Source organism: Poecilia reticulata, chromosome 4, assembly GCF_904066995.2.
Source record: "Poecilia reticulata chromosome 4, P_reticulata-male-v2, whole genome shotgun sequence".
In the NCBI taxonomy this organism is placed as follows: domain Eukaryota; kingdom Metazoa; phylum Chordata; class Actinopteri; order Cyprinodontiformes; family Poeciliidae; genus Poecilia; species Poecilia reticulata.
In genome coordinates, this window is record NC_088833.1 from 1,951,522 (window position 1) to 1,975,693 (window position 24,172).

The 24,172-nt window shown below is 39.4% G+C and overlaps 2 protein-coding genes across 2 annotated transcripts in view; both read right to left on the reverse strand.

Moving 5' to 3' along the window:
• Window positions 1–18,306, reverse strand: part of LOC103463179 (uncharacterized) — a 58,471-nt gene extending 40,165 nt beyond the window's left edge. Inside the window, exon 1 of the mRNA XM_081605915.1 lies at window positions 18,039–18,306. The gene's annotated coding sequence lies outside the window, so the exon portion shown is untranslated. The remainder of the gene's footprint in view (window positions 1–18,038) is intronic.
• Window positions 4,962–22,574, reverse strand: LOC103463178 (uncharacterized). The gene is made up of 9 exons (XM_081605823.1): window positions 22,327–22,574; window positions 20,087–21,403; window positions 15,124–16,567; window positions 9,968–10,179; window positions 9,536–9,693; window positions 9,148–9,230; window positions 8,247–8,502; window positions 7,046–7,238; window positions 4,962–6,969 (listed from the first exon to the last, which is right to left on the reverse strand). Exons 1-9 carry the CDS (start codon window positions 22,369–22,371, stop codon window positions 5,863–5,865), a joined length of 4,815 nt encoding a protein of 1,604 aa, XP_081461949.1. The 5' UTR covers window positions 22,372–22,574; the 3' UTR covers window positions 4,962–5,862.
• Between the last annotated feature and the right edge of the window lie 1,598 nt (window positions 22,575–24,172).

Below are 24,172 nucleotides of genomic sequence, written 5' to 3' on the forward strand. Positions count from 1 at the left end.
ATCCATGTTATTGGACCTACGGAAATTTCGCGCATGCGTACAACGCTGGGGGGCAAAAACACTAATCTTTTACGTGTCATCCATAGCCGCGTTAACTCAGTGAAACTTAGAAATGTAGGTATTAATTTCGTGCTATGATCCACAGCAAAGTGATCTGTATCCGCCAAGCTACGCAGACTCGTTGCCATAGCAACTGACAACAATGCCGCTTCATGTTTTAGGATTTAACACCAAAAAAACATTCAAGAATTTTGCACACAGAACAGAACATTTAGTTTGTTGTTGTAGTACGTTTTAGGCTTAATGTTTTATTAATAAATAATAGCTGTTGTGGATTAGCTACCGCTGCTACTTTACTGAATTATTTATACATTAACTGTAGCGGGTGTTACGTCAATCCGCGTTTCCCCATCACATACGGTTCCCCCTGCGTCTTCTTGCCGCTCCGTCCCGCCCACGCGGCAAAATACGCGCGTGCTCGTGGTGAGCACTGAGAAAGCACGCGCGTAGGGAACTACGGACACCGTGAAAGCTCAAACAACATGTTTCGGCAAAGTTGTCACTTTCTTCACGTTTTAGCGGGAAACTAATTATAATAACAATAACAACAATAATAATACTAGTAATAATAATAATAATAATAAATAATAGTGATGATAAATACATAAATGTCACATAGATATTATAATTATTATAAATATATATATATATATATATATATATATATATATATATATATATATATTTATAATTATTATATAATTAAATAAATAACTGTACAAATTATTTTTCAAAAAAATATTGACCATGCAAAAAAGCTCTAGAAAATCATAGACCATTTTCTCATAGACTCGTAGAGAGGCTAACCTCTCTACGAGAGGACCACAGCAACCTCCCTGAACAAGCCCCGGTAACCATCACTGTGGCAGATGTCCAAGACAGAGTCTCGGGTATGAAAAACTGGACAGCACCAGGACCTGACATGATCCATGCCTACTGGCTTAAGAAACTCACTGCCCTCCATGAGCGACTGGCAGCCCAACTGAACCAGCTGCTACAAAATGGGACTCACCCTGAATGGTTAACTGAAGGGCGCACAATCCTGATACAGAAGGAACCCTCGAAGGGTTCAGTCCCATCCAACTATCGGCCAATAACCTGTCTCTCTACAACATGGAAGCTCATGTCAGGCATCATAGCGGCTAAGATAAGCGGGCACATGGATAAATACATGAGCAAGGCACAGAAGGGCATAGGCATAAATAGCAGAGGAGCCAAACACCAACTCCTTGTAGACCACACAGTTGCCCGAGACTGCAAAACCCGACACACCAACCTGTGTACCGCTTGGATTGATTACAAGAAAGCCTATGACTCAATGCCACACACTTGGATCATTGAATGCTTAGAGATGTACAACATCAATAGGACTCTAAGAGCCTTCATTGCAAACTCGATGGGGCTGTGGAAAACCACCCTTGAAGCCAACTGCAAACCACTTGCACAAGTGTCCATCAAATGTGGCATATACCAAGGAGATGCTCTGTCCCCACTGCTGTTCTGCATAGGCCTGAACCCTCTCAGCCAAATCATCAACAAGACTGGCTACGGATACCGACTCAAGAATGGGGCCACGATCAGTCACCTCCTCTACATGGATGACATCAAGCTGTACGCCAAGAGCGAGCGAGACATCGACTCACTGATCCACACCACCAGGATCTACAGCACTGACATTGGGATGTCATTCGGACTAGAGAAGTGTGGTCGGATGGTTACAAAGAGAGGGAAGGTCACCCACGCAGAAGGGGTCTCACTCCCAGAAGGAACAATAGCAGACATAGAGCACAGCTACAAGTACCTGGGAATACCACAAGCAAATGGCAACCTCGATGAGGTCACAAGGAAAGGAGCCACAGCCAAATACCTCCAACGAATAAGGCAAGTCCTGAGAAGCCAGCTCAATGGCAAGAACAAGATCCGTGCAATAAACAGCTATGCCTTACCAGTAATCAGATACCCTGCCGGAATAATTAGCTGGCCAATGGAAGAGATGAAGGCCACGGATGTTAAGACTAGGAAGCTACTAACCATGCATGGAGGGTTCCACCCCAAATCCAGCACCCTGAGACTGTACACGAGCCGTAAGGAAGGAGGCAGAGGACTAGTGAGTGTGAGAGCCACTGTCCAGGATGAAACATCCAAGATCCATAAATACATCAAGGACAAAGCCTCAACAGACGATGTGCTCAGCGAATGTCTCAGGCAATGGGGAACAGAAGACAAGGTGCTGGAAGTACCATCATGGGAGGACAAGCCCTACATGGGATGTACCACCGACAAATAACTGAAGTGGCTGATGTCAGGAAAACCTACCAATGGCTGGAGAAAGCTGGACTCAAGGACAGCACAGAGGCTCTCATCCTGGCCGCCCAGGAACAGGCCCTAAACACCAGAGCAATAGAGGCTCAGATCTACCACACCAGAGAAGACCCAAGGTGTAGGTTGTGCAAGGAGGCCCCTGAGACAGTCCAGCACATAATAGCAGGGTGCAAGATGCTGGCAGGGAAAGCGTACATGGAACGACATAACCAAGTGGCGGGCATAGTGTACAGGAACATCTGTGCAGAATATGGACTGGAAGCCCAGAGATCAAAGTGGGGAACACCCCCAAAAGTGGTGGAGAATGACCGAGCTAAGATCCTGTGGGACTTCCAGATCCAGACAGACAAGATGGTAATGGCGAACCAACCGGACATTGTGGTGGTGGATAAAGAACAGAGGAAAGCCGTTGTGGTGGATGTAGCAATACCAAGTGACTACAACATCAGGAAAAAGGAACATGAGAAATTGAGAAATACCAGGCTCAGAGAACTGAAAACTGAAGTAAACAATGGTCTTGTATCGGTCAGTCAAACGACAGTTAAAAGATAGAACAAATCAACATATAAAATGCATTAGCACAGCAAGATACTCCAGAACCCAACAGTCTAGAAATCAAAAAAAAAAAAAAAATTTTTATAATATATATAATATATAATATTATATATATAAAATATAAATAAAAAACAGGGCAATGTATTTTAATGCTCGATATTACCCATGAAATACCCTTCCCCTTGTTTTACAGTGGGGGGACGGTATCTGATGGGTAGTTATATATATATATATATATATATATATATACACACACACACACATTTATAATTATAATATATGTGACATATATGTATTTATCATTACTATTATTTATTATTATTACTATTTGTTTCCCGCAAAAACGTGAAGTGACAACTTTGCCGAAACATGTTGTTTGAGCTTTCACGGTGTCCGTAGTTTCCTACGCGCGTGCTTTCTCAGTGCTCATCACGAGCACGCGCGTATTTTGCCGCGTGGGCGGGGCGGAGCAGAGCGGTAAGGAGACGCAGGGGGAACCGTATCTGATGGGGAAACGCGGATTGACGTAACACCTGTGGTAAAGCTAGCCGGTGCAGGTGTTACGTCTGCTCTGCTTCCAGCCAGCCGGCCCAGCACACGATACACAAGTGCGCGGTCATAGACATCAATACACGCGGTAGCTTAAGACATTATGGTACACCCATTTACGTGCTGCTTTCACAATAAAAGCGCACATCCGGTCCATGTTTGAGCTACCCAAAATAGGTTTCCAGCCGCTGCATTTGCAAACAGAAAATAATATATGCTGAAAAACTAATACAAAATACGAAAACCAATATATCTCTCTCTCTTATATATATATATATAAGAAAGTTGCAACTAGATCTGATGTATAATTTCAAAATAAAAGCTTTTTTAAAAAGTCATTTTTTATATTTTCTCTCTAAGTTGCCGTGCCCATTGCTGAGAACCTGTTTCCAATTACTGCCGCCATTTCTAGGTGACGGAGGGACCCCTCTAGAACAGAACCTGAAAGTGGCAACTAGATCTGATGTGTAATTTCAAAATAAAAGCCTGTCAAAAAAGTCCTTTTTTATCTTTTTCCCCCTAAGTTGCCGTGCCCATTGCTGAGAACCTGTTTCCAAAGGCTAACACTTCAGAGTGACCCCTCTAGAACAGGACCTAAAAGTGGCAACTAGATCTGATGTGTAATTTCAAAAATAAAAACCTGATGAAAAATCTAATTTTTTCTTTTTCCCCACTAATTTTCCATGTTCATTGCTGAAACACTGTCAGCAGTGACTTCTCTCACTTCTGGATGACAGAGGGAGACCTCTAGAAGACAACCAGAAAATATCAAACACATATGATATATCATTTCAAAATTAAAGCAAGACATTTTTACTTTTATATTCAAAAATAAGTAGAAAATGTAGTGAAGAGCTGCCTCACTCGTCATTTCGGGTCCACCTATCTATCTATCTATCTATCTATCTATCTATCCATCTTTCTATCGCTATATATAAATACTACTTTTATACAAACCAGATTCCAAAAAAGTTGGGACACTAAACAAACTGAATAAAAACTGAATGCGTCGATGTGGAGGTGCCAACATCTAATATTTTATTCTTAATAGAACACAAATCACAGATCAAAAGTTTAAACTGAGAGAATTTATCATTTCAAGGGGAAAATATGTCGTTTCAAAATTTCGTGACGTCAACAAATCCCAAAAAACTTGGGACAAGACCATTTTTACCACTGTGTGGCGTCTCCCCTTCTTCTTCCAACACTCAACAGACGTCTGGGGACAGACAGACCAGATTCTCAGGTTTAGGAATGGGGATGCTCTCCCATCAGGCCTCTCACTGTTCAATCGTCTTGGGCCTTCTTTGAAAGGATCCAGGTTTGGCTTATTAACATTTTTTGATGAATTATTTATGAAATTATTCAATTAGAATTCTTTAGTTAAATCTGAGCCATCATGAAGAACTTATCAGTATTTTGTGAAGTAATAAATTCAAAACTACAAGCAGAATCATTAACTGACTTATTTCCAATGAAGTCTGAGAATTTATTCACAAAATAGCTTCACTTAGTAACTTTAGAGCTGAATTATCTCCAAATAATCTCCAACTACAAACATTCAACCAAGCTACTGATAGAAAAGACAAAAGAAAATTATACACACATTTAATGCTGACCTCCCTGCGGTGACCTCTGACCCCCATACAGCTTTAGAGGGGTTGATGTTTGGAACAGTCAAAGTGAACCGTGACTCACTGGGACTCGGCCATGTGTGATAACTGAGTGACATATGAAGAAAACGACTAAATCGTCTTATTTAACAGCTGAATTCAGCTCAGACAAACAAAACTCTGACCTTATCGTTGAGTTTACCTGGTCACCCAGATTAGAAAATAAGGTCTGGCCCAAGAGAAATGTTCAACAGCTGGAGCAGCTGGACACGGTGGGCGCTGTAAGGATGAGCTGTAGACACGCTGGACGGCTTTCATGTTCTCCAGGCTTCACTTCGAAGGCGTTTCCTCCATCCAACAGAAGAAGATGGCAACAGTTCCTGTGTGTCTGTTTAAAGGCTGAACCCCCCAAAAACACTTATCACTGCATTACTAAGTTCATCTTAGTAAAAGGGAAGTCCAACAACTCCATGAATTGTCCTACTTCACCCCCCTCATTTGCCGTTCAGCAAAGAAACTTTGACAATCCTGAAAATCAGGTGTTATCCTAAATTGGTCATTTTGATCAAAGCTACCAACTTTGTTTGCGGCCAAACCAAACCTATTGCTGCAAAACACATGAATTCAAAAGATTTATTACACAGTCTATAGATCAGACTGGATCTTATCTCACTTCTGAGAGACAAATTACAACTTTATATGATGTTCCACCAAATCAGCTGGTGTGTCTGAAGTCCCTGGGGTGACGAACAGATTAATCGATTTAACCAGGGTCCTGCTGGTGAGTTTTAAGGTGAATATCCAGGTTTCCACGACGTTTAAAAGATTTATCACATAATTTACAAACATACAACTTCAGTTTTGTGTGAGTTCTCCAATGAGCAGTTAATGAAGAATTAGTGATGAAACGTTTGCCACAAGTTACACATGAGTACGGTTTCTCACCTGTGTGAGTTCTCAGGTGAATAGTCAGGTTACCTCGCTGATTGAAAGATTTATCACACAGTTTACAAGAGAAAGGCTTTTCACCTGTGTGAATTCGAAGGTGGCAAACTAAGCTGGATTTCAGAGTGAAAAATTTATGACACACTTCGCAAGAATATGGTTTATCGCCGCGGCGCCTTGTCCTGCGATTGTTTTTTCTGGAAGAGCGAGCTGAACATTTTCCACGCTTTGGACATGATAAAGGCTTCCTACCCATGTGAAGAGCCAAAAATTCAGTCTTGCACTGGATTTCTTCAGTGCAACACAGAAAAAAATCATCATCACTGTCACAGGAGGAAGTTGTTTCACCCGTTTCATGTCTCAGTGGTGAATCGTCCATATTGTCCCAGTGGCTTCTGCTGTACGCCGGTTCCAGATCTACAGCTTCCTGGATTCTTCCATGGTGATGCTGGTTCTCAGCCTCAGGTTGGTTTGCAGAGAGGATCTGGTTCTGGTTTGGTTCACAGTCGTCTGTTTGCTCTGTAGTTTGAGTCACAACGAAGGTTTCAGGCTCCAGCTTCACTACAAGCTGACCTTTAACCCGATCGCCATAGAGATCCACCTGCTCTTCTTTAATCTGAACAGGTTCTGGTTCCTCTTTAATCTGAACAGGTTCTGGTTCCTCTTTAATCTGAACAGGTTCTGGTTCCTCTTTAATCTGAACAGGTTCTGGTTCCTCTTTAATCTGAACAGGTTCTGGTTCCTCTTTAATCTGTAGAACCTGCTCCGGTCCCTGGTGGAGTATTTCACACGCAGGGTTCTCCAGAGCGGCGCTGGCCTCCTGCTTCACTACGAGCCGCCCTCCATCCTGAACGACCCACAGCTCCACATGCTCTTCTTTGATTGGTTGAGGACTTTTTGTCTCAGCCATTGCCGCTCCAGATCCCTGGAAATGTGCAGAACAGCGTGTCAGCGTAACGCAGCGTTGAATCATATCATAAACAGCGCAGCGACAGAGCGACCTTGTGGAGAGGAGCTGGCAAACTGAAGACTGAAGGAACGGCCCCGGCTCGGAGCCGGACGGTCTGACCCGTCCTGTCGAAGTCCGCTGGCCTGAAATGCTCACTGCACAGCGTTGCTGACACGCTGGCAGAGAAGTCTTCGCTTCTGGCAGCCACTTCCCACTGCTTCCTGCGCACGCCCTCTTTTGGAAACCTGCAAGAATCAAAGACGTTCAAAAAGCAAATAAAAGGTTTAATTCACGTCAGTTTAGTTCAGCAGAAAACATTTCTTGGTTGTTTTGGATCTGGAGCTTAGAAAATTTAGACCGGCTAATAAACCTGTTCAAAAAAAATCAAGTTAATGCATTGATCTACTTTACTACCAATACTGTGATCTAGAAATATGCAAAGTTCAAAATGTAGAGAGAAAAATCACTGGATTTGTCACAAAAACACGAGAAGTCATAATAATACTAGAAAAATTACAGAGTTAAGTTGTCAGAATACAAGAATAATGGTTTCACAAATAAAATACTTGATCTTTAAACACATTAGGATCAAATTAGCATCAGTAGGAAGAATTTGAACCAGTTGTGTTTATGACTGAGTATTTAGAAGGAAGAACCTCATGGACTTCAGTTGGTCACATCAGATGTTAAAAACGCTACAAAGCTTTTTTTCCTCATTAAAATTACTATTTTACAACTTTCGTCTCATAATGTTTATATTTATAGCCATTATTGTGACTTTATCCTCATAATTTGGAATAATCTCTTAATCCAGACCCAATAATCCAAGCTGTGGTAAAATAAATCTCATCAGATTTATAACCTAATTTTTTGCAGAGACTAAAAGTATTTAAAAAATAACATAGAAGAAATAACAGGCACACTTGTTATTTTAATAAAGCATTTTGTATATTTGTGTTTGAACTGTTCAGGTTTCAGTTACAACAGAATTTGTTCTTGTATTGCATTCATAAATTATTACTATAAACTTATAAACTACAGTTATATAAGAGTTTTATTATATTAGCGTGTTCTTTTAGGAAACGGTTCAGCTGTTAGAGAGTAGCAAACCAACATTTATGTCATTTAACCTCCAGACATTGAATGAGTCTTAATTTCATCTAAATCGACATGCAGTAAAGTTGGAGGAACATAAAATACATCTGAGTTGATTTTTAAATGCATCAGAAAGTTCTAACTAAACGACCACTGACATTTGTTCTGCAGAGAGTCCCCATGTGTCGGCGGTCACCATGACACCGTCAGCTGCTACAATGCTTCCTGCTGAATTTTGTTTTTGTGTCCTTCCATAAAGATTCCTCCGGAGCTTCATGTTTTCCCGCTGAAGAAGTTTGTTTTTCAGCAGCAGTTCAGAAATTTTCCTGGCATAAATCTCTTGATCTGCTTTCAGCTGTCGTTTCAAAGCCTCGTTTTCAGCCATCAGTTCCAGCTTTCCCCGTGCAGAAAACCCTGAAAAGAAAAAATATGCACAGCATCAAAATGAGTTTTGAAACAACAAATAAGAAAAATGCAAAACAGACATATTTGCAGTTGACAGAAAAGCTACTGGATCACAAAGAATCATTCAAACATGTTGCATGACATAAGCGACCAAAACTTATGTGACAAATGGCGCAGAGAGAAAACTAATCACTGCTTCAGATTTTGGTTGAATAATGATACGTATGGCTGCTGCTAACAAAACACCGACAGCAGAAAAAATCCAACGCATTTTTACAGCAGCAGCAACAATAAAACGATTGGCAGAAATATGTGTGAACATCAATGGAAACGATGCTGATGACGTGTTACTGAGTCAGCGTTTTGTTTCACTGCAGCTTCTGCTGATGGAAAAATATGTGAGCATGGAAATGTTGGACTTCTGGAAATAAAATGTCCATTTTCTACTAGGAATATGAAACCAGGTGAAGCAATTCAGAGTGTGAGATTATTTTTGGAAGCGATGTGAAAATAGTGTTCCTAAAAGAAATCATCAGTGGTGATAGTCCTTCACTGTGACTTTAAGACATAAACTAGATATTTTTGACAGCATGGATGCCATACTGTCAAAAATATATTCTGTGTATCACAATTTATATGTGCAAAAATACAAACTTGGTGAAGAAGTCTTAACAGCAGCATCAGCGTGTCCCGGCTGTGAGCGGCGGCCTGGGTTCTTCTCACTCTGCAGGCTTTCACTGCAGATTTAAATGACTAAATTATCATCAATCACTATAAGTTTCTGATTCTAATGGCTTGTTCAGGTTACTTACTGCACATTTAGCATTTTTTAGCATTGAATTTGTCGCCATGTTGTGACAATATGAGACAAATAATCCAAGAAACAAAAACTGGAGCTCTGATTGGCTGTTTTGGTCAGGATCCATCTTCTCACAGATTATCCGTCTCATAAGCCGTCACAACATGGTCACAATTTCAACAAATATGTAAAAAAAATTGTCAAAAAAGTAAAAAAAAAAAATTAAACGAGGAGTTCATGTACCCTAAGTGGCTAAATGTGTCTTCTTGTTTTGATGCTGGGGATCCGAGGCGCCGGCGCCGGTCCCGGTCCCGCCTGACTGGTTTGGAGGTTTTTGAGGCTTTGGGATCAAAAGAAACCGGATCTGGAAATCTGTCTGTTGGCTTGCCTTCAGGAAAATGCTGAAAAACGAACAGCAGAATAAAAAGTGCTGACATGTAAATACAATAGTTACTGCAGTACATGTTTCCATGCTTCTACAGAAGCAAAAATGTAGTCAAATTCAGTGAGTGTAGTCAAACTAATGGCTAATTTTACAACTTATGTAAAGTTTGTAACAATGAGTTCTGGGTCAACTGATCATAAACAAAAGAGTAGGCTTACTATTCACAACATATACCTTCAAACTATCCATCAATCATGCATTATTACCACTATGAGATTAATTGCAGTTACCTTCGTACAGACGAACATGTGGTAGCTTCCATTGATCATTGTTTCATTCAAGCGGTTATGAGGTCGGCCGCAGGCCTTGATCCATCGTTTACATTTTTCCAGACTCCGTTTGGGTTTGGGAAACGGAATAAAGTGTATCCCGCCCTCTAAGCGCTCCGGGTACCGGGTGTCGGAGTTGCACGTTCCCCACTGACAACGTTTAACCATGACTCCTTGTTATTTTACACCAAATGTCCGCGTTAGCAATGAGGAACCCCCGCCAATTATGTCGGAGGTAAAGATGGCTTCCGTTCCTCCAGGTAAGGGGCGTTTCACTGGATTCAAATTGCGACCGCGGATTGGTCAGTTGCTACGTTGGCGTCATGTCAGTTGAGTGTGAGGGTTTGTGACCATGTTTGAGCAGAAGAGTCAGACTCGTTTGTTTAACAAAGACACGTTAGTGAACAGTTAGGTTGATGCAAAAGTTTAAGTAACACGATAAGAAGCGTGTTTCCATTCTTACCTGTGAAAGGTAATGCCGCTGGCTCTGGTTTGAGCGGTATAGCGGTTACAACAACTCAAAGCAGAACATGAATGAGGCATCTTCTTCTTCTTCTACTCAGAGCTACATCCAAAAATGGCGGCGGAAACTGTGACGTAATCATAAGCGCTTAAAATAAGGGCTTCTTGGAGCAAGTATCGAATAGATTCTATTATATATAGTTTATTTAAAGAATAGATATTCAATACTACTGAGAGCCTGCTGTAGAAGTAACGCTGTTAGCGCGTTGTTGTTTACTTCCGCCGGAAATGTTCTTCTTTTCTATTATGGTCGATGGGAAGCAACCTCCAGGTGAATACCGCCACCTAGTGTAGCAACACATCCATTCTAATTTTTAATTTTATATATTGAAGATAAATAAATAGTGCTTTCCTCAATGTGTAAATATCCTACACATTTAAACTGTAATGTTTTTCTATCCTGTTAATAAATATTCAGACTTAATTAGAGCTGAATGTGTTTCTGATCATTCCTTGTTGTGAGGAGTTTTCTGGAATGGTGCCCTGATTCAAATAAACTAACTTTATCAACAATTTAATGAATGATAAATTATTAACAGTTGAGATTGAAGTGACCTGAACTTCTGTCTGTTTCATGTTTATTCTTTACCAAAAGGTTACTACACACCTCGGACCCCAACTTGCTAAGCATTAAGTTATATGAGCTAAATTTAATTCAAAATTAATCTATGAATATTTTTGCAGCCAAGTTATAAAAACAGTATCTTATTAATACCAAATTTTTCAAAGTTAAATTTCAGCGTTTTAACTTCTTAACGTGAGAATTGAATGATTCATTTGCATCAAAACAAAATCCAAAGATATTTAAATTGACCAATGTGATCTTCTTTTCTAAAATGAACATGTATAAGTCAGGTGTGTTTTCTGATCTTTTGCTAAAATACAAGATAACAGTTTTAGAAACAATGACAAGCAGAAAGTCTTAAAGTGGCTATTTGCATCATTCGTTCAGGAAGTGTAGAGGCAACGCAAATTTTATCCAGCAGTTCTGTAATCTGGAACGTTCGCTATGTTGAGCTCCAGTTAGCCGCCTTATCTCACTGCGCGAGAGGCAACTGCGTCATGCGTCACGGGCAAAAGGTCAAAGGTAACAAGGTGACCGGAGGGCTTATGTTGTACAAAAAAATAAAAATAAAATAATAATAAGAATTTTAGTACATTTTATGTGTCACAAGAGGGCTTAGAAAATAATAATACAAAATAAAAAATTGACCAAAAGGGCACTTAGGGGCAAGAAGCAAAAAGGGCAGGTGCTCAAGCACCCCCAGTTTCTGAGTGACTTAATTAATTTAACTGTCACAGCATCAATTTAGACTTTAGTATTTTATTAGCAAGCTTTAGCAGGGGAAAATGACATACAGCTTCTTAAATCAGAAAGAAAAAATTAAAAGATTAATATAAGTAAAAATTTTAGAAATCACACTCCCTACCAGTCCCTATTGTCACTAACTAACAATGAGAGGCTTTGGGATGCAGCTCCACTCGACCCCCGATGATGAGGTTAAACTTGGCAGCAGAAAACTTAACATCCATGGACAAGGTCCCGTCTCGAGAAGGAGGAATCCCATTTAGAATAAATCCAAAGTTGAACTGGTGAGAATCCTCCATGAAATCAGTTCTTCATCCATATGCGATCTTTGTTTATTCCCCATGTCTGCTGCTGCATCGTTGAGATGGTCTTGGGTTGAGTGTAGGGCGGTTGTTGAATCAGAACTCGGGTTGTGGCCAACCAGATCTTGTTCCTTTCTCGAGTGGAGTGAAGTCTTCACCTCCCCATAGTCCCGTTGCATCGCCCTCATCTTAATGCTGCATCTTCGTGTGGTCTCGACTCGAACACAGAGGAACTAAGAACCCCGTTTCTTCGTTCGCATATATTTTTATACCTTTACAGTTCGGTGGGGCACGTACACAGTTCTCTCACTTCCTGCCTGTCCGGTGCGTACTGACGTCAAGTGCCTCAGTTAGCCTCAACCTTTATTCCACTCAACTTCTCCTCTTTCTTTAAAACTTCTTGCTTCTTCTTCCTCTATCTATATTCACGCCTGGTGCAGATATAGTCTAAAAATCTCACTTCCTCTTTCCTCTCTGCTTACCTGTTCTTTCACCAACTCCAGCCTATATTTGTCACACAGCATCAGACACTTTTTATCTCTCTGGTCTTTTCATTTCTACTCTCCAACCTGTAACCTTTAAAGAAAAGGATTACATGTATTTTACACATCTTTAAAACATAATAAATTCATTTTGCATTTAAAAACAAGGATTACATGAGTTTCATTCAACATTAAATCATAATACAAAGTTACTAGTAGCTCCAGGCTTTTATGACCCGTTTTCTGTGTGTCCTGGAAAGATCTCAACCAGTTCCAGCCGGTTTCACGACACTACTTACCTACATTTATTTATTAATATTGTATCAATCTCAGTAAATAAATTAGATGCGATTAACTGATAAAATTAGTGTTTCAAACATTTGTCTCTGGGGAAGGTAACTTAAATTTCACACTTCATTAAAGAAAAAATAGGAACATATTGACAAACTAAATTTATTCCCAGAATCACAATTTATAACACTCAACTGAAAAGTTAAATATTATAACTAAACATGACTATTTAGTATTAACATAAATTAAAAAATAAATAAATAAGCATGAAACAGTGACCCTGTCTCCATTAATATCCCTGCTGTAACTTTAGTACATAAAATCATGAGAGTGAATAAAAACATCTGCTTTAAACTAATGGTGAGTTTTCAGCGAGGCAGAATGTGTATTTGTTAAACTGTATGAGAGGAAAAGTATTCACATTTATTCACCAGATTAAAACCAAACAGCAGCAGGAGAAAATGACACGAACTTACAGAAAACAGAGAAAAAGCAATGGAGACGAGAACATTGAGATCATCGTTACAGAACTAATAACATTCATATAATAAGATACAAAAAATGAAAACCAAAACAAGAATTTAAAAAAAGTCATAACTATGAATCTAATTCAATAAAAAAATAAAAATATTGGGACTAACGCTGCCCAGTGTCCTGATGCTGAACATAGCAACCAGAGTCCAGAGCCTTCAGCATCTCAGGCTTTAGTGTCTTTTGTTCGTCCGTCAGATTTTTCCAGCTCAACCTCTTCACTTGTTTGGGTTTAGCAGTTCAGTTCAGTGGTTTCCCCTCAAATCCAAGTCAATACCAGGCGGTGAAATGTTAACAGTTCTGCTTCTCTCTTCACTCAGAGTGTCCAAGTTGCAATGCCACAGGTCTGATGATGCACTAAAAAAAATTCATCACCCCCCTTAAACCTGGCAGGCTGGTGCCAAGTGCACCTATGAACCGTATTGTGCTTGAAAATTGAGTTTGTTAAAGACATCCCTTGTCTTACACAGAGATCCAACAACAAAACACCAACTGGGATCAGAACAGGGAGGCCATTTTTCCAAATCACACCCCAGCAGGTCACACCATCATTGTCTATGTGGGCAATAAAGTCCCCTAACAAGTGCCTCAGATGAGGACGTCATCCAAAAACGGCTGGCCAATCTGAAGTGTTTAATCCATAAACACAGACAACAGTCAGAACCTTCCTTCAAGAAAAACTGACTGCGTAAACAGGGGAGCGTCTTGCGAACCAGGGAATAATCGAGTCTTGTGAGTATTTCTACTCCTCCTGACGCCTCTCTGACCAACTGCTATGAAATTATTATAAAGTAATTCTTCAGCCAATTTTTAACCCTGACTGAGTTCTCCTTTTTCGTTCAGACTTGCAACTAAAGATAACTCAAAGTCTTACAACACATCATGTGATGGGTCAAATTATTACCTTAAAAAGGTTTAAGTGACCTTTAACACCTACAGTTTCTTCCTCTTATATATCATGTGCAACAGCTGCACACAAATTCAAAAGAACTGACTGTAGAATCAACTGACAGCTGAGTGCTGGCGACACCTGCTGGTTTTACTGGGAAACTGTTATTGATGTGAAAACAGATCCATGATCACGCTTAAATTAATCCAAATATAAAAAACTATGTAGTTGGCTATGATGAAATGAGCAACAGATACCACTAACAACAATGGCATTATTGACATAATTATTATATTACTGTAAGAGCACAAATGTGGAGAAATTGTTTATTAGGGGCTTACAGTGGAAAGTTCTTGGATTCGTTCGGTGTCACATAGTTTTCTGGATTTAAGTCCATGTTTCAGTTTGAAATCTACTCAAGCGCTTGTACAAGAGGCTTGATTATTCAAAATTATTATTTTCTTGACCAATAGATGGTTCTGTGACTCAAAATATAGAAGTTGGACTGTTTGCAAAATAAGTGAAGCCCGTTTTTATAAAGGACGGCGCCCCCCAGAGGCATCAGCCCCTGGAACCCGTTCTTCTTTGGTTGGGTTGTACTGAAACACATTTTGTTGTGCTTCTGTACAATAAAAATAAAACTATTCTGATTCTGATCTGATTTTAAGTAACAAATGGTATTTTTACCAGTTTAGTAAAATATCTTAAGATAAATACTGTTAAGTCAATGTGCATTTGACAGTGAAGAATTCATCACATAATTCATGACAAGATTGCATCTTATCTGTGAGTTCTCATGTGTCGATTGAGAACATTTCTCCATCTGAAAGATTTCTCACACAATTCGCAGGAATACGGCTTTTCACCCGTGTGAGTCCTCATGTGACAAGTCAAATCGTTATTCTCTCGAAAAGATTTCTCACACATGTCACAGGAGTACGGTTTCTCACCCGTGTGAGTTCTCATGTGGACTGTCAAGGTGCTTTGCTTGTTGAAAGCTTTTCCACAAGTCAGACATGAGAAAGGCTTCTCACCTGTGTGAGTTGTTATGTGATAAGCCAACTGACTACTGCCACTGTAGGATTTACCACAAACTCTACAGGAATAAGGTTTCTCACCTGTATGCGTTCTCATGTGTCGTACCAAATTACTACGATCTCGATAGGCTTTTTCACACAACTCACAGGGATACGGCTTCTCACCTGTGTGAGTTCTCATGTGTGCAGTCAGGGCAGGTTGCCTGGGGAAACCTTTCCCACAGGTCCCACAGGAGAAAGGCTTCTCGCCTGTGTGCGTTCGCATGTGACAAATCAAATTACTGCTGTTAATGAAAGATTTATCACATAGTTTGCAAGCAAAAGGCTTCTCTCCTGTATGAGTCCTCATGTGCACGGTTAGGATTTGTCGAGTGGTGAAACATTTGCCACACACATCACATAAAGGTAATTTCTTTTTATGTCTTTTTAGCTCAGTGTTGTCCACATAATCACCTTGTTTTCTGTATTTTTTGTGTCTTTTCTCCTTCAGCTTTCTCTTATCATTTGATCCGGAGCTTTGATGATTGATTACTTGCTGCAGTTGGTGTTCGGCTTCAGGGGGTGCAGAAGATGGTAGATGATTCTTAATTGTTTCACTGGAGTGTTTTTGGTCTACAGGAGGAGTCTGAGTACAGCGACTAGCATCCCTTTTCACCAAAACTTCCCCTACATCCTGAAAGATGCAGAGTTCAATTTGTTTGTCTTTTACTTGCCAAGCTTCTGGTTCCTCTTTCACTTCAATGATCTGTATTGGCTCCTCCAGTTTACTATTTCCAAGTTCATTTTTTTGGTGGAAGATTTTCTCATATGAAGGAGTCAACTTTAAGGTGTCACTCTCCTGCTTCACTACAAAATGTCCATCCAGATCCTTGCAGATTTGCTTCTGTTCCTCTTTAATGTGGACCACCTTCACCTCCGGTACATTGTGGAATATTTGCTCATCATCAGAACTCATTATAGAGACGTTGGTCTCCTGCTTCACTAAAAGCAGTTTTTCATCCTGTTTTTCATTAATATATTGAAGTTCTGGTTCCTCTTTCATTTCATTGATCTGCTGTACTTCTGGCTCCTCGTGTTGCTTGTTTAAATCTACAGTGTCTGATATCGTTTGATCAAGAGTAGAGTTTCTTTCTTCATTTATGAGAAAGTGATCCGCAACAACCTTCCACGTAGTAACAGACATGGTGCTGTAGAAGACCTGAAAGAACAGCACAACAGCATTAACAGTTTTGTAAAAAAAAAAAAAAAGTATTTTGATAGATAATGGGAAAAAACAAAATGTAAATAATATTTGAACTAATCTTTCTTTTTTTCTACGGTTTACAAATTGAGAAAATATGTAACAGTGGAGCCCCGGCTACTAAAATAACTCCAAGAACTCATTAAAGATTCATCCAGGAGGTCACAGGAGAAGCCAGGACTACATTTAAAGCTCTGCAGGCTCATTTGCTAAAAGACCATTTTGCTAATAAAGTAAAAATACTTCAGACGTGTTGCAGTACTGACTGCTACAGGAGATCCTTCCTGCTCACAGCATCACCATCAACAACAACAACTCTTTTGAGATACTTGGATGATAAGTTATGATATTTAATTTCCCTTAATGATAATGTATTCTTAAATTTAATTCAATTGAAACTACATGAAACCACATAGACACCAAAACTGTCAGAACTTCAATGAAGATGTTTGTGACAAATAAATAAAACATTAATAAAGGTGTTGATCATTGTGGAAAAGTGCACAAGCTTTTATTTTTGCGAGGTTTTGTATATGATGAATGTTTTGGCGTTCAGCTCAAAATTATTTTCAAAAAGTAGATTTTCTTTTATGTTAAAAATGAAATTTCCAGCTTTGCAAATAATGTTTGAGTTCTTTATAAAGAAAATGAAAAACACTGTTTAAACACTGTTTTTTTTTTTTTTTAACAAACCAATGTTGTGTTTGTTAGATTTGTGAAACAGAATAACAGTAAGTGTTCATTTCCAATTATAAATTTGGTAATTTTTTTCACTCAGACCACATCTACATACGTTTTGGTTTAATAAATACAACTCTAATTCTGGTATCTTCTAGAGGATCCTGAAGGAGTACGTCACATCATTGGCAGGAATGATTCAGCAGAACATCTGCCTTAGCAAAACAAAAACTAGATTTGGAAACAGCCTAGTCAAAGCCCAGATTTAAATCTGATTGGGAGGCATGTTTTAATGCTCATAAACCATCCAATGTGGAAGAATAAAATAGTTTCGGCACAGTTGGTAGAGCTGTTGCCTTGCAGCAAGAAGGTTCTGGGTTCGATTCCCGGCCTGGGGTCTTTCTGCATGGAGTCTCCATGTTCTCTCTGTGCATGGTGGGTTTTCTCCTGGTACTCTGGTTTCCTCCCATAGTCCAAAAACATGACTGTCAGGTTAATTGGTCTCTCTAAATTCTCCCTCGGTGTTCAGATAACGTAAAATTAACATACTAAGCCAAAAACAAAACTATTGCCAATATTTAAACAAGGTAAATTAATTGTTTCATAAATTTACCTTGTATATCGACCTAAGTAGGACGGGTTGCCCTATCAGCCACCCCAACCAAATAATCATCCGCGGTATCAACTAGTTCCTTGAACGTATTCTCTGTATTCCAGTATCAGTTCATTCAGAACCATACAGTTTACATACCTGGAGGTTCCGAGATCATTTGGGTTTTCCAGCTCAGACTGATCGACCATCAGTCTGAGCTGATGGTCGATCTCTTCCTCCTAAAAGTCGATGTTGTTGAATATTTCTGCAGCAGCAGCGAGTCGCTCTCCGATGAAGGACTGAAGATATTGTTACTGCAGAAGCATTCAGCTCACACAGCAGAAACCTCTTTCTAACCGACGGTAAACAGCAGGAACCCTGGTAGCTAATGTTACTAGCCTTCTATTGTTTACTTCCGCTGAATGTCCCACGCGCAGATGTACACCAGAAACAAGAGCGCACCATAAGTTCCACCCCCAGCACGAACCTGAACCTGGCTTCCGGTTTAATTTTTATTTTTTATTAAAAAATGTTTAGTGGCTTAGATGTTCTAAGTTTCAAAATCTTAAATTTTATTAAATTAAGCAGTTAACCAAATTATTATAAAGAAATTATATATTTTGGGATACTTTCTCCAACCATATTAGAATCTAGTGGGTGAACTCAGATTCTTATTAAACTTAGAATATTTTTTAAAAATCCATTAAATTGTCCACGTTTCATTAACAAGCTCTCCTGGGTAATATACACAATTTCTCTTAAACTAATATGGAAATATGGAACACCTGTAATATTCTGAATATACCTTTTTTAATATTTGAACACTGCTCCGTTTGTACATATACTGTATATATATACATATATATGTATAAAAGCTTTTTCATATCTGTTCTAGCTTAAAAACTAGATATGTAGACTCTAAACCTGAACTAGAATATTCTACACTTGTAGCAATAAAACTCGTTTTTAGTTTGTAAAACCTTTACTTGCTTCTCTGGTCCCAACAAACTCAGTGTTTCTGTTTCCTGAAATGACTTTTGGTAAAGTGCCTTGTGAGATGTTCGCTGTGAATTACCACTACACAAAACACAAGTAATAACACAGTAATAATTGAATTGGTTTTGCTATTTTTTTAACTACTTGTGGTCTGTTTTATGTAAACTTGTGCACACTCAGCACTTATCAAAGTAACAGGCACGGATTGTGAGATGGGGGTTATCTGTGTGTTAATTCTTAAATGCAAGCTGGTGAAAAGACAAAAAGAAATAAAAATACAAAATACCAATTAAAAGAATGAATGTAAATAGTTTAATCATCCAAACAACATATTTTAATCATCTGAAGCAGGACACCTCTAATACTCAGGAAGAACAAATCAATAATAAAAACCCTTATTTTAACACTTCATTCATGTTGTATCAACACATCAAGCTGTAAGCTTTGTTGAAATAACATTTTTAAAAGTTATTTTACATGACATGCAGGTTACAAAATAATCCCCAGATATAAAATACAGCAATCAGTAATAAAATGATGGGGAAATCCAAGCAAAATAAAAACATGAATATACCTGTTAAAAAGGTGTATTCTGATGCGATTTATAAAAATTTCCCCTTTGGCCAATCAGAAACCAGCAGTAGAGGCAGTGGCATCCGGCCTGCTGGCTTGGTGATTCAGGGGCGTAACAGAGGAGGGTTGACTTCAACCGCCCTTCCCCCGGTTCCTTTCACAAATACAAGGAAGGGAAAGGGCCTAAATCCTGCCATTTAGTCTTTTTCTGAAGGCGGTGACAACCTTGCCTCCAACAAACAAACATCCAAAAAACTGCACAACTGCTGAAACACTGACGTTCTGTACATTGAGGCTAAAACTCCATTTGTTTGTCTTTGATCAATACACTGGAGAAACACCAAATTTATTTGTGTCTTGTTTCTAATGCTAAACTAATGGAAAACCTGAAATTTTCCAAGCATAAACAGTTATTACACTGTTTATGCAGTGCAATAACTGTAAATGTATTAATATATTTGAGGATTATTATGTGTGATGATTTTGATGATGGGATTTGACAAAATGTAGTTTGCTGCATGTTTCAAAATTGTTTAATGTGTTATGTTATAATCATGCAAATCAATTTGAAGTGCCTTGTTGCTGAAATGTGCTATACCAATAAACCTGACTAGTTTGTGAATCAGAGAACAGCTCTACTGTCGCAGAACTTCCAGGTTGGCATTTTTACATTTGTGTTTAGTCAAACTAAATTTGACAGTGAAGGATTCACCACATGCTTCACAGGAATAAGACTTCTCACCTGTATGAATCCTCATGTGCACAGTCAGATTATTCTGCTTGGTAAAACCTTTTCCACAAGTCTGACATGAGAATGGTTTCTCTCCCGTGTGAGTTCTAATATGACGAGCCAGATCGCTGCTCTGTCTGAAAGACTTGTCACACAAGTCACAAGAATATGGTTTCTCCCCTGTGTGGGTTCGGAGGTGGCGGGCCAGATCGCTGCTTTGAATAAAAGATTTATCACACAGGTCACATGGAAAAGGCTTCTCACCTGTGTGGGTCCTCATGTGATAACTCAGGGTAGTTTTCTGGATAAAACCTTTACCACAGACCAGACAGGTGAAGGGCTTCTCACCGGTGTGGGTTCTCATGTGGACTGTCAGGTCAGACTGAGCAGTGAAACCTTTTCCACACGTCAGGCATGGGAAAGGCTTTTCAGGCGTGTGAGTTCTCATGTGTTTGATCAAATGACTGCTGTCAGTCAAAGATTTACCGCACACTTCACAGGAGTAGGGCTTCTCACCAGTGTGTGTTCTCAGGTGAATGGTGAGATGACTGTTGTCGTTAAAGGATTTACCACAAAACTGACAAGAATACGGTGTCTCGCCTGTGTGAGTTCTGATGTGACGGGCCAAATCATTGCTCCTCCTGAAAGATTTATCACACAGCTCACAAGGGTATGGCTTCTCACCTGTGTGAGTTCTCATGTGGACGGTCAAGTTGTACTGCTTGTTAAAACCTCTTCCACAAGTCAGGCAGGAGAAAGGTTTCTCATCTGCTTGAGGTATCATGTGATTATGCTGCATGAAAGAATTACCACAAAACTCAAAAACATTTGGCTGTTCTTTGTCCTGATTACCGCAGAGCTCCTCCTGCTCCTGTTTGATCTCTACAGGATCTGGTTCCTTCTTTGTCTCCATCATCTGCTGCTGCTCTGGTCCGTCCTGAAATGCTTCCCCATAAGCAGGATTCTCCATGGAGGTGGAGGTTTCAGTCTCTTGCTTCACCAAAACCTGCCCTTCATCCTGAAAGATGCACAACTCAATCTGTTCTTCTTTAATCACTCGAGGTTCTGGGTCTTCTGTCTCAGTCGTCCGGGGTTCTGGTTCATCTTTTATTTCCACACCTTTTGGTAAATCCTGGTCAAGAGGAGAGCTTGACCTTTGTTTGCTAATGAGAATGTGATCAGCATCAACCTCCCAAGTAATAACCGACATGATGCTGTGGAAGACCTGAGGAAGTCAAAAACAGGAGATTAGTAATTGTTTAATAAAGCACATTTATGTCTTTTTTTTTTTTTTTTTACAAAAGAGGAAGACAATGTTGGATGAAAAAGAACTAATCACAACCAGCACTTCCTAATACCGCACTAAGCTGCAGAAACGACGAAACAAAATGGCAGGATGAGAAAAACTCACAATTATGCTTTCATTTTAGATTATATTCCTAAATTTGTTGACCTAAAATGTGACGTGTGAAAAATATTTCATAATTTAACTGTAGAGGTAGACCTAGGGCATAATCCTGCCAACTCACACACCCCACACTTTTAAAACTTTGCAGTGCAACTGCAAGAGTGTTTGGAGTCTATTTTTGTCATGATTAACTTTAGAAAATGTTATTATTAATTAACAATCCGATTTCGCACTCACATCTTAGTTATGAAAACCATTTGTGGAAAATAGTTGATTAATTTTGTATTTTTGAGGACAGCATGCCACTCCCAAAATGGCGGACCTAAAGACGTTACGTTCTAGCGGGTCAAAGAAGCCTCCAGATGTGGAGTTTTGAGCTTCATCTGAAGTTGATCTCCAGTCACAACAAAATACGAGTTTATTTGTAACACCAGTAGATCTCAATAAAAGAAGTTAAAAATTCATTGTAAACGTTCAGTTCGGCTGCTTCCGTTTTAAAAGTTGATAAACTACCTATGTTTTCTCCCCGCTTACTCTCGTATGTAAACTATGAAAGGAAGGGTGATTAACGACAAATGGATTAATTAACTGACTCATCTCAGCTAGATTTTGATCCAATTCTTTCCATTCCCGTTAGTTCATTCAGAACCGTGCAGTTAACAAACCTGCAGGTTGAGATAATTTTAGTTTTCCAGCTGGTATCAGCAACACGGCTGACGTTGAAATCAAGATGTAATTACCTCAGATACTGAAATATTCAGCTCACACAGCAGAAACCGTCTCATAAACGACGCTAAACTGAAGGAAGCCTGGAAGCTAACGCTGCTAGCGCCCTGTTGTTTACTTCCGCCGGATGTCTCACACGTAGATTTACGCCAGAAACGGGGTCTGTGCTTAAGGTTCCGGCTTCAAACATAAACGTTTGTTTTTCTACTGAAGCTTTTCGTTTAATTTTGCCTGGGTTTTTTCCTGCTTATTTTGATTTCCAATGCAAAGGACACTTGGCCCAGTCCTGAAACACTTCAGTCATACTGCTTACGTCAAGGAGACTTGATTTTAAAACATTTAAAGTGTACCTTCTCTATTTGGTTAGAAAGAATAAACTTCAAATAGGCTTTCTCAAGTCAACAAGTACAAAAATGATTTAAATTCAGATTACGTGTTTTTTTTCCAGTTAATATTAATTGAAGGCAACTCAACCAGTTGTCTTTAGCCTTGATTTAAAGGAACTCCTTGTCTCACCCGTTTTGAAGGGTTTTTAAAATTTCAAACAGAAGCATAAAAACTGAATGTTGCTTTTCTCCATGTTTGGCTTGATTCTGGGGATGCAGAGTGGACCAGAACCAGAAAACCTGCGTGTTCTAGAGTGTTGATGGAACAGTTCAACGTCTGGCAGGAAAAAAGTGACAGAGAAGGATCAACAGAATAATGGTTTGGATTTATTAATGCTCTTCAAACACGAACAAGATGTATTATGTGCAAATAGCTTACAAACGTTAAAATAATTTTGGTTTGTTATAATACTCAATATATCTTATAAAAGATAAGGAACATGGACAAAAAATACTTTCCTCAGCATTCAGCATTAAATGCCACATAAACCTTTTAAAGTATAATTAACAGGAATACAAACTGTTGGAAATCCTAAAGCAACTTGTGCAAAACGAAAGGAGCCGAGGCAAACCAAAACAAAGTTACTTTTCTATGTAGACATACTTAGACGTCTGGCCATTTCAGCATCGTTTAGAAAAGTGGGGATTTCTCTTCTTTTTGTAAAGTACTTAGTTTTTTCACACATCAAAAATGGCAATAAGCTGCTTTGTTTGACTCCAACTGGAGCCTAATTGCAGTGCAAAAACAATCTACATACAAAGTGTAGCCCTCACCCAGCAAAAACAGCGGCAAGAGGTTCAAAACAGACGAGTACTTCAAGCCCCGACTCGCGCTGGACTCGCTCTTTCCGGTACGCATAAAAAGGTTCCAGGTGTTAGCAATTTGTATTGTCAATGAGTGTTTGTATCTCAGATGCGCTGAAAAACAAATGAAGCAGAGAGAGAGGGGTCCAGGATGTTTCCTGGTCTAAGGTGGGGCCTGGTTTTCTTGTTGGCGTGAAATTGAAGTGATGATGATGATGATGATCCTCATCTTTGCCATGCCAAGCTGTCGCACCCTCACCATTTTCTTCTTCCCTCCTGTTGGGGTTCCTTCTTAGAGCTGAATTAAATATGAATGCTTGTTAAAGAACCAAGACAACATTCAAACATGAGTAATTTTCCAAAAATAAATATATTATGACTACGTACCTCTCAGGGTCGTGTGAGGCAGAGCTGAAGACTCTCGGTGGCTCGTCGTCTCTGTCGTCACCTTTGTCGTCACTAAGCATAAAAGAAGAATATTTATTGTCAAAATAACATTAAATCATGCCATTATTCCCCAAATGTGGAAGAGTATGGCCTGTATGTTTATTTTATTTGACTTGGAACAAGACTTAAAACAATGTTAAGGTTCCCACATACTCAGTCATACTGTGTGCACTCCATGAACTGTGCCTGCTGTCTATGGATGACTGAGACTTCATATTCAAGC

Excerpts from the sequence above, each read along its gene's own strand:
- LOC103463178 (XM_081605823.1), bottom strand. The coding sequence starts at position 22,371 with ATGAGACGGTTTCTGCTGTGTGAGCTGAATATTTCAGTATCTGAG. Across the intron at positions 16,568-20,086 it reads ACCTGGAAGTTCTGCGACAG|GTCTTCTACAGCACCATGTC; the intron begins TAGAGCTGTTCT and ends CTGTTCTTTCAG. Across the intron at positions 10,180-15,123 it reads TCTCAATCGACACATGAGAA|GAGTCATGGTTAAACGTTGT; the intron begins CTCACAGATAAG and ends TAAAATAACAAG.